This window comes from Felis catus, chromosome C2 (assembly GCF_018350175.1).
Source record: "Felis catus isolate Fca126 chromosome C2, F.catus_Fca126_mat1.0, whole genome shotgun sequence".
Taxonomy (NCBI): domain Eukaryota; kingdom Metazoa; phylum Chordata; class Mammalia; order Carnivora; family Felidae; genus Felis; species Felis catus.
The window spans coordinates 71,972,641-71,993,917 of NC_058376.1; the positions used below are offsets into that span (position 1 = coordinate 71,972,641).

Sequence of the window (21,277 nt, forward strand, 5' to 3'; positions counted from 1 at the left end):
TGATCTGGATACAAATTTTGACTTTTTCCACTTACTGTCAGAATCCCTTTGGGAAGAGTTAACTGCCCGGGTCTCAGGTTCTTCCTGGGGCGAACCATCCCCTTATAAGGTGTCTGGAACAGCACACAATCCCTTCCCTTTTTCCTTCTAAATTAGATCCTCGCTTATTTCCGTTCTGAGTAGAATAGAATCAGAGAGTCCAGTCTCTGAAGTCAAGTAGTCCTACGTTCAAATCCTTACTCTGCCTCATTCTTTCTATCTGATCTTGGGCAAATTACTTAATCTCTTTAAGTTTCAGTTTCCTTCATCTGTACAATAGGCATAATGATAGTATCTACCTCATAGAATTGTTGAAATTATTAAATGAAATGTCAAGCACATAGCACCACACCCTAGCCCATAGTTAGTTTTCAATAAATGTTAACTCTTGGAAATATTATAATCTCATACACTTAGGCAGTCATATTTCAGTTTTGATTACTTGAAACTCTAGAATCATCCCCAAACAAGATGTAGTTTAGAGGTGATTAATGAAACTGGATATCTTGAAAAAGTTGGCACACCTTTTACCAAGGGTAACACCAGAATAAGTTAGGCTCCTGAGTGTGACCCAGCAGTATCTTAATCCAAAACTCAGACAATTGATGCCTGTAACTGGGACTTTTTTTTACATATAATGATAAACTAATCTTTAAAATTAATTAATTAATCAAGTTGGTTTTTTTTTTTTTTTTTTTTTTTTTTTTTTTTTTTTTTGAGAGAGAGAGAGAGAAAGAGAGGCAGAGAAATAGAGTCTCAAGCCCGACGTGGGGCTTGATTCAATGACCCTGAGCTGAAATCAAGAGTCGGATGCTTAACCGACTGAGCCATCCGGGCACCGCTGTTTTATTTATGTAAGTAAGCTCTATGCCCATTGCAGGGCTCGAACCCATAACCCCAGGATCAAGAGTCAAATGCTCTACCAACTAAGCCAGCCAGCCACTCCAGTAAGTTAACTTTTTTAGAGGGTGGAGGAAGTGAATAGCTTCTGAATGTAACATCTTTGTACCCCAAAGCGTGTGCTATTAGCAGTGGTGTCCTTGGCTAATGTCCTTGACTAATGTCCAAGTTATAATAAAGACCGACACATACAAAAGATCACATGATGTCTTTCTTCCTTGATGCCGCTCCTGTGCCCCTCCTAGAGCCCCATTACCACAGGAAAACTTTCTAGACGTTTACAAGAACCTGGGGAGGCACAAATGGGAAGCTGTTTTGAAAAGCAGAGAAAATTCTGGAAAAAGTGACTTGAGAGTGAGAATGGATGGTGGTATCATCCCAGGCAATGTCTCTCTTCAACAGCATTTTCAGAAATGCTCTGACTTTTAATTTGTCTTCAAATTCCTTGTCATTGAAATGAATGAAAAATATTTTGGACACAATAGGTAGTCACATAATAGTACCTGTGAATATGTTTCCTTTCCTCTTCACTACTGTTTTAAAATAGCTAAAATGAGGGAAGGTAGAGAGAGAGTAGACGATAGTCTCCAAATTCAAAGTAAGACTGTCATTTACTAAGATCTGTATACAGGAAGGAGAAATAGAGAAGCACACATATAGGTAAGGTTCAACTGTCTTATCACCTTAACACTATAAGCTTTAAACAAATGTGCCTTTATTCAGAACAAATATGTGGAACTACTATAATAACTTGAGGAAGCCATGAAGATTTTTTTCCTCCCTGTTAACTATTTTCCTATGTGGTTCAGGGATCTCTTGAGATACAGGGGAGCATGTAGGCAGGGGTCCCTTGTGATATGGGAACTATCCAAAGGATCATTGTGCGGTCCACAGAAACCAACATGCTTGGGTTAACAGATTTCACGGACTAATTAAAACAAATTTTTTTAAATGTTTATTTTTGAGAGCGAGAGAGACAGAGCATGAGCAGGGGAGGGGCAGAGAGAGGGTGACACAGAATCCAAAGCAAGCTCCATGCTGTGAGCTGTTAGCACAGAGCCTGACCCGGGGCTCCAACTCACGAACTGTGAGATCATGACCTGAGCCAAAGTCAGATGTTTAACTGACTGAGCCACCGAGGTGCCCTCATGGACTAATTTTTTTTTTTAATTGAGATATAATTTACATGGGATAAAATGCATACATTTTTTTTTTAATTTTTTTTTCAACGTTTTTTATTTATTTTTGGGACAGAGAGAGACAGAGCATGAACAGGGGAGGGGCAGAGAGAGGGAGACACAGCATCGGAAACAGGCTCCAGGCTCCGAGCCATCAGCCCAGAGCCTGACGCGGGGCTCGAACTCTCGGACCGCGAGATCGTGACCTGGCTGAAGTCGGACGCTTAACCGACTGCGCCACCCAGGCGCCCCAAAATGCATACATTTTTAAGTGTCTTGTTCGATGAGTTTTTAAGAGATGGAACATCTCCATGATTTTCAGTAACTGGTATGCTTCCTAGTCTAGCTAACAGTACCACTTAGGGGCCTGGCAAGAGATAGATGGCTCAGTTGAAACAAGATAATTTGAGAAGAGGGATTATTTATAAAGGCGTGGGCATGGTGTGGAGAAAGCACAAGATGGTTCCCTGTAGCAATGCCAGAGAGCTGTTACCACTCCTAGATCAGAAGGGTGGAGAGGAGGAAGCAGTTACCAGACCCACGAAAGACAGGCTGTGTGGTTGGTACTTCCTTCCAGGAGCTATGACTCAGTTGAGAGGCACTGCCGGCCAGACTGGGGTGATCCTGCAGAGGGGTGAGGGTGAGAAGTGCTCCAATCATACTCTCCCCTCTCTCTGGTTTCCTGCTAAATATAATTCAACTAGAAGTCAGAGGGTAAGCAAGGCTCCTTACTGGTTATCTTCTTGGGGCATTCCTAGGACAAGAGTGAAAAGTGGCATCTGGAGGGGCGATCAGACACTATGTGTTATACTGATAAATGAGTTTAAGGAAGAAGTAGCAAGACCTCTTATGGGAAGGTTTGGGAGGGGCAGGGGTGGTGAATGGGGAGGAAAGTCCATTTCAAACTCAGCAGTTTCTCAGGCCCTATGACCTATATCGGTTAACTATTGATGCATAACAATGTAACCATGGTGTCTTGAAACAACAGCACATATATTACATAGTGGGAACTCTGGGCACCGCTTAGCTACATTTTCTGTTTAAGGTCTTAGAAGGCTGCTGTTGGAAGTGTTGGCCAGGGCTGGGTTCTCATTTGGAGGCTCCACTGGAGGCAGGATCTACTTCCCTGATGGTGTGGTTGTGGACAGCTGTAGCACAGAGAACTTTGATTTTTGCTGGCTGTCATTTGGAGGCTATCCTCAGCTCCTAGAGGCCACTCACACTTCCTTGCTACATGAGTCTCCCCAGTAGGGTTCCAAACACTCTTCGCGAGAACAACCAACCAGGAAAGCCAAAAATGTGCGGTGGATCTCGAGAGTGCAATTGGGCAAGAAGGGGGAGGTGCCAAGGGGTCCACATCTCAGAAAAACATCAGCAAACATTCATCTTGAGAAGGCAAGCTTCCCTGTGTGCAGAACTTCTGTGTGCAGATCTGGGAACAAACAGGGCCAGGCATAGGCATTGCATGGGGAGGCCGGGGAGGCAGGTGGAGAGGCAAGATGCAAAAATGTGAACTAGTGATGGTGAATTTGAGTGGGAATCTTTAGAAAGCAGAGACAGTCTCCCTCAGTAGCAGCCACTGTGATTGAAAGAGAGGGAGTGGTTAGAGGTGAGAGACCACCAGAAACAGAATGGGATCCTAAGTTGATATGGGAAAAGAAGAAGAATAGGCAGGATACTTGCTCTATCATAAAATTTCAGTTAACTAAAACAGTGTGCTATCAACACATCAATGGATAGCATGGCAATGAAACACAATAGGAAATCCGGACATAGACCCTAAAGCGTTCAGCATATGGTAAGTAGGCATCTCAGATTAATGACAATAATGGGCTTTTTTAAAAAAATGGTGATGGTCAGGGGGGCAGGGGAGAGGCAGCTGGCTGGCTCAGTTGGAAGAGCATGTGACTCTTGATCTCAGGTTTCTAAGTTCTAGTTCTAAACACTTAAACAGGGGCGCCTGGGTGGCTCAGTCGTTTGAGTGTCCAACTCTTGATTTTGGCTCAGGTCATGATCTCAGGGTTTGTGGGTTTGAGCCCCTCTTTGGGTTCTGTGCTGACAGTGCAGAGCCTGCTTGGGATCCTCTCTCTCCCTCTCTCTCTGCCTCTCCCCTGCTCTCTCTCAAAATAAATAAATAATCTTAATAAATAAATACATAAACTTCAAAAATGGTGATGGGAAACCTGGATTAACAACGGGGGAAAAAAAGTTGGACCATACTTACTCCCCTACACCAGGTTAAATATCAAATGAGTCAAACATTGAAATGTAAAACATACACGCATATTTAGGAGGGGGGAGGAACGTTAACACCTTTATACCTGTGGAGAAAATCCTTTTAACAAAAACTTCAAAATCTGTGGGGTTTTTTAATGATTGAAAAATTAATAAAGATAAAAAATTTAAGCATGGCCAAAAAAAAAAAAAAAGCCAATTTGTCTAGGATAAATTGGTGTCAAAATATAAGATCAACATTAAATAACTAAGACCCCAAATCTGAGTTTATTACTTATGAAAGGGGCAGCTATGCAGGTAGGTGGTCAGTGATCAGCATTTCACAAAGCAAACTGCCAATCTCATATGGGGAAGTGTGATAGTATTGACTGTGTTGGAAAGTGTTTACTGGCATTAGACCACCAATGATCAGCTGACTTTCAAAGCATGAGGCTGTCACTGATTGGTTGGTTCTCAGAGGTGTGTTCAATGAACCAAGTTGTCATTGATTGATTAGACAGGCTTATAACCTGTTCTGGTAAGGTTCTTTGTTACCATGGCTATAGAACAATCAATCTTTTTTCTCAGAGTGCGGGGACTTTTTTATTCCCATTGGGATTTTTTTTTGTAATTTATTACAAAGAAAGGGTCAGTCTTCCCAATACATAAAAAGCCCCTAGAAACGGAGAAGAAAGTCCAACAACTCAATAGAAAAATAAGAACGCAAACAAAAATAAACACTGTTCTTAGAACATTAATAAAAAAAAAAAAAAAAACACCTCAACCTTATTCAAAAAAGTATTTTCTATAGTAATTGCTCTTAAGACCCTGGAGAAAAACACAAACTACATTCCATAAAATTAAGGTGAAATGTCAAAATAACTCTTTGACATTTTGAAGACAATTTAATGCAAAAGCCACCAAACTTAGAATAAATGTTTCAGAAAAATACAAGATAGATACATCAAAGATTTTTTTTTAAGCCAAAGAAAAGAGGTATAGTTTGGTTCGGTTCTCATTTTTTTGGTTTCTTTTACTATTATGCAACATTAAAATTGCTACTTTTCTCCCTCCCTCCAAAGACTTGTGTAATTAGGCCTCTTATCTATTTTTTGTTTTGTGACCTGCTCTTATCAGCACACCTCCAAAATTCTCTGCTTTAAAAAATAAACCAATTAAATTAATGTCATTTTAGTTTATACAAATAAAGCTTTAAATAAAAGTTTGCTAAGCATTTGCCAGTAGAAGGAATCAAGTAGATTTTTTTTTGTTTACAAGATGCTTTTTTTTCTAAATAGTAAATCATTCTTGAAATCCTGAGAGTTTTGAACACTGTTTTCAATTCAATAAATTTAAAATATAGTTGTATAAACTAAAGCACTTCTAGTTCTTTGGAAGTGGAAAAATTCTGTCACACGTTAGAACCAAAATTGATCTAGTATTGTCTTAGTGTCTCTTGCTAAAATTATATAATTCCTCTGTCAACTTACTTTTTTTGCAATCTAGGTTTACCCCGGAGAGTTACTTCATCATGATCTACTTCAGTTACTCAAATGCCCTCCTTATAAATTTTATCCGGGTGTTCTAACTCTATTATCTCTGAGATGTACCCAGAAATACACTCCTAGAAGCTCTGGGAATTTAGTGATGATGCCTGAGGCCTCAATTTTCTATATAAGAAATGTCAGAGAGGGGTTCTTGGCATCCGGATAGGTGAGGAACTGGAAAGCTTGTAGGGAGTCAGGACAATGGTGGCTTTAGGTGAGGTTAGTCTGTGTGGAGTGGCACACACAAAATTTTGAATTATCAACTCTGATCAACATGGGGACATTCAGATATCATCAGGGTGATAGAAACTGAATAATTGGGAGGGCTTTCCTCAGGTACTTGGGAAGGTTGTCCATAGTTGTCTTCCATAGATCCTTAACGAAGTTTTACTTCTGCACATTTGCATGTAAGCATCATTTTCCCACACAGTTTACTCCATCTTGTCAAGAACTTTCCACAATTTTGCCTTAGAAAATTCAAAATATCAAGGCTGGCTCAGTCGGTTAAGCATCTGAATTTGGCTCAGGTCAGGATCTCATGGTTCCTGGGTTTGAGCCAGGCATCAGGCTCTGGGCTGACAGCTCAGAGCCTGGAGCTTGCTTCAGATTCTGTGTCTCCCTTTCTCTCTGCCCCTTACCCCACTCATGCTCTCTCTCTCTCTCTCTCAAAAATAAACATTAAAAGAATAATAATAAATAGGGGCACCCGGGTGGCTCAGTTCGTGAAGCCTCCAACTTCTGCTCGGGTCATGATTTCACGGCTCATGAGTTCAAGCCCCATATCAGGCTCTGTGCTGACAGCTCAGAGCCTGGAACCTGCTTCAGATTCTGTGTCTCCCTCTCTCTCTGCCCCTCCCCTGCTTGCATTCTGTCTCTCTCAAAAATAATAAACATTTTTTTAAATAAAAAAATAATAAGTAAACATTAAAAAAGTTTAAAAATTTCAAGACATCCTGGACCCAGAATCTATTGAAGGAAATCATCTCTGGTGTGGTTCCCCTCCCCCACCTTCTCTTTCAGCTCCTAAGCCTGCCATTCCAAACTCAGCTGTGATGTAAAAGACACTTTCCCAGACTCTCCCACACTCCTCCATCAGCAAGCTCCCTGCTTAGTTCTATTAATAAGTGACAAAAGGGAAAAAGGGGGGGTCTTGCTTTTTGCTGTTACCCCAGCAGCGGCAGTTGACTCCAGCTACCAAATTCCTTTAACTTTTCTAGAACTAGATTCACTGGACCCTTTCACAGCACTAGTAATATCTGAGAGGGGTCTTTCTCAGAGCTCTAAACACCAACTGCGTACCATCGGCCCTCCTCCAACTCTTAAGCGCCTCATTCTAGTAACTGAAATCCTTTCTTTTTGTTTCCCAGCTTTGAGGGCGGTAGCCACTTCCTGCGGTTATCATCTCTGAATTATCTCAGTGTTCTCTTTTGCGCGAGCACCTGTCTAAACAATTCCCTATACTGTATACCCTCTGTTGAAGTATTGGTTGTGGGTTTTGTTTTCTTAACTGGATCCTGATCAATACACTAAATATATCTAGTACAAACTGAATAGGGAGTGGGGTGGGTTCTCATCCTCAAGAAAAGTCCATGGTAAGTCAGTCTAAGATGGAGCGGAAGGATACAAAAAATGGACACTCAGTGTATGACCTCCAACCGAAAGCCTTCTGAACTGAACTAGTTCCAGGGGACAAGAGCCTAACAGCGGAGAGCCTGGAGCTACAAAAGACATGTTGAAGAGAAATGTAAAGTCAGTAAAATGTAGTCCCCTCAGTTGAACTCAAGGTTCAAGTTGCCTCAAGTCCTGCCAACATCAAGGTAACATTTGGAAAAAACAAATCAAACCCAAAATTCAAAGTCGTAATTGTTTATTAAGACGTCTATGCAAGGAATAAGAAATGGGTAAACATACAGTAGTGGCTCAACTCCCATCTTTTTAATCTCAAAATGGTTAGTGTTTCTCACACCTTTATGCACACCAACTATGAATTAGTATCGGCATCTGCGGAAGCCACTTAGGATTTCTGGGAATTCGTTTCCTCTGGGGCCAAGGTCTCTTGTGACCTGGGAGCTGTCACACACGCCTGGCAGAGGAGAGGTGAGTGGAGTCTTCCTCAGTAGACAGAAGATGATTGCAATTTATTGGATGCCACGTTTGGAGATTGATGGGAGCACAAAGTCACTGCATGAAGTGAGACCCTTCCAGGAAATGGGCAGAGAACAGCCAGGGGGGGGAGGGACCATCACTTATTCTGGTTCTTTTTCGAGTCAAGGCCTGTGCTAGTTGCTTACCACTTGATAGCAACTAGGTTAGTTACATTATGATTCCCATATAGAAATTAAGAAAGTGAGATAATGAAAGGCAAGTAGTTCACCTAAGTCATACAGGTAGTGACCAAATTAAGAAGGGAATTCTTTTCTTCTTTCCTGCCCTATATACGTCCTTGTTTTTGCAGTCCAAAACATGCCCAAATTACTAGCCCCAGAGTTAAATTCCTTAAGGATTAAATATTTGTGAACTAAGGAATCTAAAAGCTAAATTAAAACCATTCTTAGCCCACAGGCCCTAAAAAACAAAGAGTATGCAGATTTGGCCCCTGAGATGTACTTTACCAGACTCCTGCGCCAGGGCTTCCAATTGAACTCCTGGTGTGTTTAACAGGCTTCTTTCCCCTGGTAGGTCATGAATGCTTTTCTTTGGTCTCATCAGCAGTGTGAGCCTGATGACAATTCTCTCTACTTTTCAGCCATTTTCAGCCTTTTAGCCTCTGCCCCAAGCAGTTTCAAAATTCTGCAATTACACCTTGATGGGAAAACTGGCATTGTGTTTGAGGACTTTCAAGTCTCCACTATCTTCATTCCAGCTTCATCAGAAAGCCAAGAGCTCTGTTAGTTTCTGTTCACCAGCACCAGCCCTGATTCTTGTCCTGCATTCAAAACAGGCACCCGCGACCAGCAAAACCCTTTTTGGTTGCAAACATCAGTTCACTTTTCTGAAGTCTCCCTTCTCTAGAATCTTAGCCCCCAATTTAGTCCTCATTGTTTCAGTAGCTGTCTGCTTTTCAAAAAGTAGGCAATTTTACACTTTTAACTTTTTTTCATGTTTATTTTGAGAGAGCTCATGCACAAGTGAACAGGGGAGGGGCAGAGAGAGAGGGAGCTCTAGAGAGAATCCCAAGCAGGCACCATGCTGTCAGTGCAAAGCAAGCCTGACTCGGGGCTTGATCTCACACTGAGATCGTGACCTGAGCCCAAGTCGAGAGTCAGACGCTTAACTGATGCTTAAACAACCGAGCCACCCAGTTACCCCTTTACATTTTTACCTGGCTTTTCTCATTGCTCTCAGCAGGATTATAGGTCTGCTGCAATGTTACCTGGAAAGCAGAAGTCTTGCTTTTTTATTTTTTAATGTTTTTATTTATTTTTGAGACAGAGAGAGACAGAGCATGAGCAGGGGAGAGGCAAAGAGAGAGGGAGACACAGAATCTGAAGCAGGCTCCAGGCTCTGAGCTGTCAGCACAGAGCCCGACACGGGGCTCGAACTCACAGACCGCAAGATCATGACCTGAGCTGTCGGACGCTTAATGGACTGAGCCATGCAGGTGCCCCAAGTCTTGCTTTTCAAATGATTTTAAAATAGTACCTTAAAGCTAAATACGTTCAAATTCATTCACAATGCTGTATTTTTTCCACACTGAAAAAATCTTCCGCAATTACGATTTTTAAAATTTAAAGGCAAAAAAGACCATTTAGAGTGGTACAGGCTGAGATGAATAAACTTCCTTTATCTTGCAATGTTTTTTAAGTTTACTTATTTTTTTAGTAATCTCTATATCCAACGTAAGGCTCAAACTGACAACCCCGAGATCAAGAGTCACATGCTCTTCCAAATGTGCCTGCCAGATGCCCCCATCTTGCAATATTTTAATAACATTAAAATTCTGACTAGATGATATATTCAACATGACTGATCAAAAAAAGTTATTCTTCCCCCCCTCCCGCCTTTCCCCCAGCCACCCAGTTTCTCTTCCTGCTGGCAACATTTACTGCGTCTCTTTCTAGACATTGTATGCAAATATATGTATATATCTTTTCACATCAGTAAAGTGATTCTGTTGTTGCTGTTGATTGCTATATAGTATTTCATCGTACCATCATTTATTTAGTATCTATTGATGTGACATTAAGTCTGTTTCTAAGCTTATTATTATAAACAATGCCATACAAAAATGTTTTGTGCAGGTCGTTCTACATACATGTGAAGATAGTTTTAGGAAATTCCTAGAGGTTGAATTGCTAAGTTCAGAATTGGGATTTTAAATTTTCTATTGATACCAAGCAACGGGATAAGAGTGCCTACTTTCCCACACTCTTGACAAGATTAAAAAACACACAAGGGCGCCTGGGTGGCTCAGCCCATTAAGCGTCTGACTTAGGCTCAGGTCATGATCTCACAGTCGGTGAGTTTGAGCCCCACATCAGGCTCTGTGCTGACAGCTCAGAGCCTGGAGCCTGCTTCAGATTCTGTGTCTCCCTCTCTCTCTGCCCCTCCCCTGTTCATGCTCTGTCTCTCTCTGTCTCAAAAATAAATAAAAACATTTTTAAAAATTAATAAAAAAATAAAAAAATAAAAAAAACCCAAAATACACATACAGACACAAATACAAAACAAGAAACACCTTTATCTTAATTAATTTGAAGGGTAGAAAAATAAAAATGTATGCACATTAGTGTAAGTGATATTATGAATTTCACATATTTAAGAGTCATTTGTATTTCCTTTCCTGGGAAGGATATTTCTTGGGATTATTTCTAATTTTCCCTCTGAATTATTAGTCACTTTCATAATGTATTGGCAGACACTTCATATAAAGGAAATGACCTCTTTGTGATGAATTGTATCTATTTCTTCCCCAGTTTGCCATGTTTTCCAGTTTTCATTATGGTAATAGTTTTAGTTATGCAGAACTTTTAATTTTTATGCAGTTAATTTTTATTTTTTTAATTGTGGTAAAATACATGTAATAGTCCATTTTTAATTATTTTATTTTCAGATTCTCCACTTCCGCGGTCCTAGGTGCTCTCTGAGAAGTTAATAACTCTCACATCCCTTCCACAAAAAGGAGAGAAGCAGCGATACACTCTAATGACTGACATAACATTTAGTAGTTTCTAACAAAAAGACATATAAGGTCAGATTATCCGAAAAACTAACAGAGAAATTAAAACTTATCTTAAGGTCAGGAAGACTTCTTCACTGACAATTAAGTGGTTAAATGTATAAATCCTAAAGATGTCACACTATTTCCCTTTTTGGTCATGGACTATTCCAGGAAAATTTAATTATATAATTTTTGAGGAGTTCCAAGAGTATTCAACCTAAAATGTAAAGTGAAATTGCTCTTAGAAAAATACTGGTTTGATGAAAATAGATTTTAGCATATTTTAGAGAAATCTGGTTAGCTTCTGACTAGACTTCATTTCAGCACGATCATTACTCAGAGGGCAATCATTCTTTTGTTGAGAAAGGGCAAACTAAATTTCAAATTAGATTCAGAAGTCTACCCATAATTACCCAATCAATACTGAAGTAGATGCCACCAAATATGCAAAGATTAACAGAATTTCAGTTACAAAATTTGGAGGGAAAAATAACAAGGGTATAAAAATACTGACAAATTTAAGCTAGAATTAGCTCCAGGACATTTTATTATACTTTTATTTTAAAAGGACGAATAACTAGAGATCAGCAGAAATGCTGTTAAAACTGTTATTTGCTTAAAGCTGTTCATATTAATGAACAAGAGATTACATCTCTAAGTTAAATTTCACAAAACGAAATCACTGCCTTCTGACTTAACTTTCAGGGTAAGATGGCAAAACTCAAGCATCAGACTTTTTCTGTCCATAAACACAAATAAAAGTCAGCATCAATATAAATGATATTATAAGGAAATAAACACATGGTTATGTCTCAAGTCCCATAATATGAGATGATATTAATTCCCATTTATTCCCCTAGAATACCAGAATAATAGAAATGTGAATTCCCCAAATTTCAGGCAATTTAGTAACTGATTTTTATTTTGACACCAGATACTGCGGTGTGAAAAGCCTAAACCCAAATGTTTTCCATGTCATTAAGCAGAGAAAGGAGGAGGGGGAATCCTCTGCCAAACCCCACCTGCTACTCCATCCTAGACCTTGTTTCTAATTATTCACTCAGTTCTAGCGTTTCCAAATTGTCAATCCATCCCACTGAGCCTCACCCCAACTCTTAACTCCTTTTGCAACAAGAGTCTAGTTTCCTTTGTCAACTAATTCCTAATTTTCCAAGAAATTCTGATTTTTCTGATTTCACATTGATCATAAACCATTTTAAATGGAAGAAAATGCTATAATGCTTAAAATAATTAAAGTGGAGATGAAAACTAGATTACTTTAGTGTTATGGAAGATGCATGTCATGTGCTCTGCAAATATATGGGAAAGTTGTAAGAAAACTCCTAACTACCTGGTATAGTATAATCTTACTTTGATTACTAGTTAGGACAAAAAGGGAAGGAGGCAAAGGCCATAAAACATGCATTTTTTGGAAAGAGAATGGCACTGGAAAATTTCTTGGGAGTTCACCAAGGCATTCTTATATCCATAAGGATTGTCCAACAGTATATCACAGTTATTAAAAAAGGAAAGGATTGGGACTCCTGCTTACCACTGAGTTTGGCAGAAACACATTTATATATTTCTCTCTTGTAATCACCAGTCCTTTAATTAAGGACAATGAGTGTGACCACAGAGCAAAATTAACGAAAAAATTTATAAAGATTCTATGATAGAAGAGAGCTTCACAATCCAGCTTTACTAGATTATGAAACACTCCCTTTACCCACACATTACTTCGTATACCTCTGAAACATCTGAAAAATACTTTTCTGTGACTTACTAGGCTGTAGGGAATGAGCACTTTTAGATACATTACAATTATCTCTAGAAGAATTTGGCACCTTTCTCCCATTAACATTAACTGAATGTTTCAACTGGATCTTAAAAGATGGCTGCCAGTTTTCATTTTTTGAGCCTCTCCGAGATTCTGAATGCTCTATATCAGTCTGTCTTTTGAAGTTCCTGTCTTTGGAATTCTTCCTCTGTCCATTTAGCAACTTGTCTGGTGGTGAAGATGTAGGACGTAACTGATACTCATCTGGGGATCCTTTTTGCCGGTTTGGCTTCATTTGTTCTTTATCTACTTGTTTCTGAAGCTGTAATGCTAACAACCTGTCCTGTTCTTCCTGTTTATGTCTCTCAAAAAGTAAGCGTTCCAAATCTATCAGTTTTTGGGTAAAGTTGATTTCTGTTTCCTCTTGGTCTGAGGAAGCTCTGGGGAACATTTTCCTTCTTTTTGCAGAAATGCAGGGATCCCTGACTGCTTCGAATGAAGATTCCTGGTTTTTTCTTTTAGAAGTATCTTTACTGGTCAGGAGACAAGAGTCTTCATTTTCTGTCTCAACTGTGTTACTTTCAATTATCTGTGTCATACCTGATATAGTGCATGCGCTCTCTGTTTCTCCAGAGCATGGAACTCTGGCTTCAGGTCCCTCATGATTCAGGACACATAACTCTTTATCATGATTGCTTGGTCTCATTTTGACTTCTGCTTCAAGGCACCACTCTCTACCACTGGCATATAACTGAGGCATAGGTGACTCTACTGAAGACTTTGCACCTTGTTCTTGAACATCCATGCCTATTTGCGGAGAAAGTGTTGGCATATCTTCTTCAATTTCTGTATCTTGCCTTGTTGGGCTATTTACAATACTACCGTCAGTTTCCTGTAGAAAACAGAAAAAGACTGAGTGAACCAGGGGAAAACATCTAGTCATAATATAGAAGTCTAATTATACTGATACTCTAGCTTAATTGTAACTATAAGATAGTTAGCATTAAGGGTGCCTGGGTGGCTCAGTCAGTTGATTGTTCAATTCTTGATTTCAGCTCAAGTCATGATCCCAGGGTTGTGGAATCGAGCCCCGTGTCAGGATCTCTGAGCGTGGAGCCTGCTTAAGATTCCCTTTCTTGGGGCATCTGCGTGGCTCAGTCGGTTAAGCACCTGACTGTTTCCACTCAGGTCATGATCTTGTGGTTCGTGGGTTCAAGCCCACATCAGGCTCCGTGTTGATGGTGCAGAGTCTGCTTGGGATTCTCTCTCCCTCTCTCTGCCCCTCCCCTGCTCACTCACTCTCTCAAAATAAACAAACTTAAAAAAAAGAAAAAGATTCTCTCCTTCTCTCTGCCCTTCTCCTCTGCTTGTACTCTCTTTTTAAAAAAAAAATTTTTTTTAACGTTTATTTATTTTTGAGACAGAGCATGAACGAGGGAAGGGGCAGAGAGAGAGGGAGACACAGAATCAGAAGCAGGCTCCAGGCTCTGAGCCATCAGCCCAGAGCCCGACGTGGGGCTCGAACTCATGGACCGTGAGATCGTGACCTGAGCTGAAGTCGGACGCTTAACTGACTGTGCCACCCAGGCGCCCCATGCTTGTACTCTCTCTTAAAAAGAAAAAAAAACACAAAAAACAAAAAAAACACATAGCGTTACTACTAATGATATACATTAATTGTTAATAGTATTGTTATTCTGGGGGTGCCTGGGTGGCTCAGTCAGTTAAGCGTCCGACTCTTGACTTTGGCTCAGGTCTTGATCTCACGGTTTCTGAGACTGAGCCCTGCATGAAGCTCTGCACTGACAGCACAGGGCCCACCTGGCATTCTCTCTCCCTATCTGCCTCTCCCCTGCTTGTGTGCATGAGTTCCCTCTCTCAAAATAAATAAAAACTTCAAAAAAAATTTTGAAATAGTATTTTTATTCTGTGTGCCAGTTTAGATTAAGGCATTCCCTCATTTTCACTCCCATGAATACCTACAGATTAAAATGTACAAACTGGATTCTATATATGGCCAATAAACTGGCACTAGGACCTGACCTCTCTTTCACCTTACAAACTTCCTCTAGCCCAGAGGTTTTTAGCCCCGTTTTGTGCTAGGGACTCTCTACCTTTCAGCATTTTGGTAAAGTTTACAGATGTCTACTGAATATTTTTCAATATAAAAATAAACACCTAGGATTACAAAGGGAACAACCTGTATTGCAACACAATTATTACAAATGTTTTACTTTCTGATGTAATAATGTGTACCCATCAATACACTAAATATTAAGACCTAGTGGCAAGTCTAATAACTTGTAATATTGAAGTAGGGATGAATACCAATATTTCAAGAAACCTGCTATAAATGTAAAGTGATAAAAACCTGTGCTTTCCACTGATGATCAAAGGTACAGCTTTTGCTAATAGTATTATGGTTTCCAGTCTACATTCATAATTAAAGGAATGACAGGTTAGGTGAAAATAAAGATAAACCTTTTCTTCCACTGAGGTTCATATGTACTCCCCGGATTCTAACTGTAGACCTTATCAGGTTAAGAAACTTTGTTTTTGCCAGTATATTTCTTCTCACCTACAGGTCTGAGGTAAGTAAAGACCTAGGATTAGTTTTGACCTTAAATTTTTTACCTACTCTGCTTTGCATTCCTTATAGCATTTCTTATGAACCAATGTGGTTGGGCTGGACAAATTCCAGGTTGCTTACCTAGTTTTGCTGTGGGTATGAACAGGAAAAATATCCCACCCTACAGTGCTTATTCCATCCTCAGTTCCATTATGAGCCAGACCATGTGGACCTGAATCCTCCCTCTATCATCTCTACTTAAGGGACTTGGTACAAGTCTCATATCTCTGTGTGCCTTGGTTTTCTTAACTGTAAAATGGAACAAGAATGAATACCTACCTTACAGAGCTGGTGCTTGTGATGGAGACTGAAGAAAATAATACATACATTATCTGGCACATGGTAAATGCCAATTAAATGATAGGTGAGTTTAAAAAATTTTAAGAACCTCTAGGGGCGCCTGGGTGGCGCAGTCAGTTAGGCGTCCGACTTCAGCCAGGTCACGATCTCGCGGTCCGGGAGTTCCAGCCCTGCGTCGGGCTCTGGGCTGATGGCTCAGAGCCTGGAGCCTGTTTCCGATTCTGTGTCTCCCTCTCTCTCTGCCCCTCCCCCGTTCATGCTCTGTCTCTCTCTGTCCCAAAAATAAATAAAACGTTGAAAAAAAAATTTTTTTTTTTTAAAAAATTTTAAGAACCTCTTAATAAAGTGTTAACAAAACTTCTTTGTAGGAAATCAACCTTGGTGTCAGCTCACTTTTTTTTTTCCTGGTTCTATTTTCCTAGAAACCTGATAAAAGTGAAATGTCACCTGTGTTCCTAGGCTACAGAGCTTATGGTAAAAATGAACTTATTTGTGAACTGCATCTATACTGGAAGAACTGTGAATGATCTATAAGCACTTAGCGGGAAGCCAAATGTTAGGGCTTCTGTAAGTGACTTACAACTCTTTTGGTGTATTCCTTACCAGGACCCCTGGAAGCTACACCCATGGGCTGTTACAACAAATAATGGACTTTTATGGGGCATGGGGCTTCTAAGCCGGGGTGGTTTCCAAACTCATTTGCATTGTCTCATTTGTAGGCTGCCCCTTAGGAGCTCTGCAGTGAAGACTTTTGCTGCACAGATATGGCTGATGCTGCCCTGCCAGCATGCTTTGTTTCCCATCCTGTAATCTTCACTGAAAGTGAAGTTAGTACCAGGCACAGGCTGTTTAATTTTGTGAGTTTGATTGTCTAAGTCAGGGATCCATAAACCATGGCCCATGGACCAAATTCAGCTGCTGCTTATTTTTATGAATAGTTTTTGTTGATCAAAGAAAAGTCCAGTTGTTTATGTATTGTCTATGGATGTTTTCCCATGAAACAGCACAGTTGAATAGTTGTGAAAAAGACCATACAGGCCACAAAACATTTACTATCTTGTCCTTTAGAGAAGTTTGCAGACTCCTAGTGTAGGTAAGCCTAAGATGACTAAGAAAGGGGGTTCCATATACAACAGTGATTTAAAAAAAAAAATGAGGGAACTACAAGTATTAGCAATCTATAGCGTTAGTAAACTTGCCAAACTAAGAACATCTTTAGTACCGACATACCTTGGACATGGAGTTTTTCTTGCTTTCTTGTACAACTTCACACTGCGATGCTGATCCAAATTGAGATTTAGGTGACAAATACCTTAAAAAAAAAAAAAAAAAAAAAAAAAAAGCTTTACCAAAGTTTGAATGCTTTGACAGACAAGTGGTATGTAACCAATATAATACATCACATTAGCTATTTATGTGAAGGTGAAGGTTGTCTGTTTGCTGCTTGGCTAATTTATCAGAAAGAGTATAGTCCATCTCCCTGTCTCAGGTATTTTGGCCTAATTCCAGAGCAAAACTTTATTAAAAGGCCAAATATTGATATTTTAGTGAAAAACAGAAAAGTAAAATCTAAACATTTCTTAATTCTCAAAAGAAATTCAAAAGGTACACAGCATCAAAACAACTCAAGACTATACAGTCTTCCCAAAAGTAATGGAAATTAAATTTTAAATCAGGAGAAAGGATATGTTAGTTTCTTTTTAATGCCAGAAATTATGGCTGTTTACTACATTAAAAAGCAGTTTTTTAAATGTTTACTTCTCTTAGAGAGAGACAGAATATGAGCAGGGGAGGGGCAGAGAGAGAGGGAAGACATAGAAACTGAGGCAGACTCCGAAGCTGAGATGTCAGCACAGAGCTTGACACGGGGCTCGAACTTGTGAACCATGAGATCATGACCTGAGCTGAAGCTGGACGTTTAACCGACTGAGCCACCCAGGTGCCCCTGTTTACTACATTTTGAATTGTTACTATTGAGAAAGTATCCATGATTAGATTCTTTACTATTCTGGCATAGAGATTTTGTTAGATACACATTTTATATAAACTATCTGCCTACAAAAATACACATCTATCAATTTATCAGTATAAGAGCATTTCTCTAAATTTCTAAGCATCTTTAATAGGCTATTTGTCACTGAAAACATGAAGTTTCTAATATGAGAAGAGTTTCTTCAGCTATGAAAAAAAAAAAAGTTTAAATGAGACTAAACTGGGCTCCTGTTTTCTCTTATCAGTTGAAAAGGTAGTTCTTGTACTTATAAGTTTGCAGAGTAAGTGTTTAGAAGTGATTCAACTAAATACGTGGTTTAAATATTCTAGTTTATAAGGGATGTTATTTGTTCTTTATATGAGATCTTGGACTAGATTTTATTTTATTGTTTCACACACTATTTATGGTGTTTTAGACACAATGGAACTTACATATTATTTGCAATCAGATGTTTTTCCATTGTTTTCTTTAACTCTAAAAACAATAGCTAGCTACTCTTTGAAAATCACCCGATGTTACCGTTGCTTGAAGACAGCCAGCATTTTAGGAGATTTTAAGCATAGTTGTGTGTATTTGGATTTTTTCCAGTTTTAAAAATATACTTAACCATCTCATAACCTGTCCTTTTATTCCCATTTCTTTTACAGCATTTTTCATCATATTAGAATGCAAAAGTGCAAGAAGGTTCCCGTTTCTCCACATCCTCTCCAGCATCTATAGTCTCCTGATTTGTTCATTTTGGCAACTCTGACTGGCGTGAGGTGATATCTGAGTGTGGTTTTGATTTGTATTTCCCTGAGGAGGAGCGACGTTGAGCATCTTTTCATGTGCCTGTTGGCCATCTGGATTTCTTCTTTAGAGAAGTGTCTATTCATGTTTTCTGCCCATTTCTTCACTGGATTACTTGTTATTCGGGTGTGGAGTTTGGTGAGCTCTTTATAGACTTTGGATACCAGCCCTCTGTCCGGTATGTCATTTGCAAATATCTTTTCCCCATTCCGTTGGTTGCCTTTTAGTTTTGTTAATTGTTTCCTTTGCAGTGCAGAAGCTTTTTATCTTCATGAGGTCCCAATAGTTCATTTTTGCTTTTAATTCCCTTGCCTTTGGGGATGTGTCAAGTAAGAAATTGCTACGGCTGAGGTCAGAGAGGTCTTTTCCCGCTTTTTCCTCTAGGGTTTTGATGGTTTCCTGTCTCACATTCAGGTCCTTTATCCATTTTGAGTTTATTTTTGTGAGTGGTGTAAGAAAGTGGTCTAGTTTCATTCTTCTGCATGTTGCTATCCAGTTCTCCCAGCACCATTTGTTAAAGAGACTGTCTTTTTTCCACTGGATGTTCTTTCCTGCTTTGTCAAAGATTAGTTGGCCATACGTTTGTGGGTCTAGTTCTGGGGTTTCTATTCTATTCCATTGGTCTATGTGTCTGTTTTTGTGCCAATACCATGCTGTCTTGATGATTACAGCTTTGTAGTAGAGGCTAAAGTCTGGGATTGTGATGCCTCCTGCTTTGGTCTTCTTCAAAATTACCTTGGCCATTTGGGGCCTTTTGTGGTTCCATATGAATTTTAGGATTGCTTGTTCTAGCTTCGAGAAGAATGCTGGTGCAATTTTGATTGGGATTGCACTGAATGTGTAGATAGCTTTGGGTAGTATTGACATTTTGACAATATTTATTCTTCCAACCCATGAGCATGGAATGTTTTTCCATTTCTTTATATCTTCTTCAATTTCCTTCATAAGTTTTCTATAGTTTTCAGCATACAGATCTTTTACATCTTTGGTTAGATTTATTCCTAGGTATTTTATGCTTCTTGTTGCAATTGTGAATGGGATCAGTTTCTTTATTTGTCTTTCTGTTGCTTCATTATTAGTGTATAAGAATGCAACTGATTTCTGTACATTGATTTTGTATCCTGCAACTTTGCTGAATGCATGTATCAGTTCTAGCAGACTTTTGGTGGAGTCTATCGGATTTTCCATGTAGAATATCATGTCATCTGCAAAAAGTGAAAGCTTGACTTCATCTTTGCCAATTTTGATGCCTTTGATTTCCTTTTGTTGTCTGATTGCTGATGCTAGCACTTCCAACACTATGTTAAACAACAGCAGTGAGAGTGGACATCCCTGTCGTGTTCCTTATCTCAGGGTCTTAAACCACATTTAAATAAACAAAGAAATAAATAAAATCCTTTATGTAGCCTCCTCTTTGTCCTCCACCTCAGAGTGTTTCTTATCTCTTGCTTTTAAAAATACTTTTACCACACATTTGTATCCTTAACATGTATTGCTTAGCACTGTGTGATTTTGAATGGAATCGTACTACATGCATTCTACAGTTTTTTTCTTCACCCATTTTCCTGACTCATGCCTGTTGTCCTCAGCTAGATTCATTTTGACTGTTGGACAGTATTCAGTTCTACTTTTGGACATCTGGGTGCTTTTGCTTTTTGCTGTTACAAATAGTACTGCTGGGAACGTTTCTGTACATGTCTTCTAGGGTTTCTTTTTTTTTTTAACATTTTTTTTAAAGTTCATTTATTTTGAGAGAGAGAGAGAGAGGGAGAGAATGAGTGGGGGGAGAGGCAGAGACAGAGGGGGACAGGGGATCTGAAGCATGCTCTATACTGACAGCACAGAGCCTGATGCAGGGCCCAAAGTCATTAATTATAAGATCGTGACCTGAGCAGCAAGTTGGACACTTAACTAACTGAGCCACCCATGTGCCCCTTTTCTGGGGTTCTTTAGTGTTTGTATCCCAGAGTTCTAGAGTATCAACCTTTTACATTCCCACTAAACACATAAGTGTTTCTTATCATCTACAACATTTTATATTGCCGGAAACCTTAATTTTTCCAATAGGATGAGTATGAAATGCTACTTCACTGTGACTTTGTGTTTCCTTCTTTTCAAATATATATTAACTTTCAGGGTTTCATTTTCTGCAAAGTCAAAATTTTTTGCCTCTTTTTCTACTGATCTTTTCTTCCTCATAGGTGGGTATTTTTTTAACAGCACACTTTTTTTTTTTCAGTTAAATACCTTAAAATATCTTCTTAAAAGACAGAAGATTATCATTTTATTCTCTAAAGGTATTTTGATAAAGGCATTCTTAATCTTATAATCTAATCATGTTTTGCTCTCTACAATATCCTTCCCCAAAGATAATCTCCTTCATTATCTTCTTAAAGTTTTATTGGTTGTCTTTTTAATGGACCTTTAATCCACCTTAATTTTTTTAAAAAATTTTTAACATTTATTTATTTTTGAGAGACAGAGAGAGACAGAGCATGAGCAGGGTAGGGGCAGAGAGAGAGGAGACAGAATCTGAAGCAGGCTGTAGGCTCTGAGCAAGCTGTCAGCACAGAGCCTGATGCAGGGCTCAAACCCACAAACTGTGAGATCATGACCTGAGCCGAAGTCAGATGCTCAACTGACTGAGCCACCCAGGCGCCCCAATCCACCTTAATTTTTATATATGGTATGAGTAGAGGTCCAAGCTCATTTTTTCCTCATATAATCAACTGTCCCTGTGGCACTTATGG

At 39.3% G+C, this 21,277-nt stretch overlaps 1 protein-coding gene across 2 annotated transcripts in view; it reads right to left on the reverse strand.

Annotated features, from left to right (window-relative positions):
* Positions 1-10,539: 10,539 nt before the first annotated feature.
* Positions 10,540-21,277, reverse strand: part of RNF168 (ring finger protein 168) — a 43,582-nt gene continuing 32,844 nt past the window's right edge. For both annotated transcript variants that reach the window (XM_019839937.3, XM_003991771.6), the window contains 2 exons: positions 16,976-17,057; positions 10,540-13,708 (listed from right to left, as the gene is read on the reverse strand). In XM_019839937.3, coding sequence (XP_019695496.2) covers positions 12,773-13,708; positions 16,976-17,057 — 1,018 coding nt within the window. In that variant the 3' untranslated portion in view covers positions 10,540-12,772. The remainder of the gene's footprint in view (positions 13,709-16,975; positions 17,058-21,277) is intronic.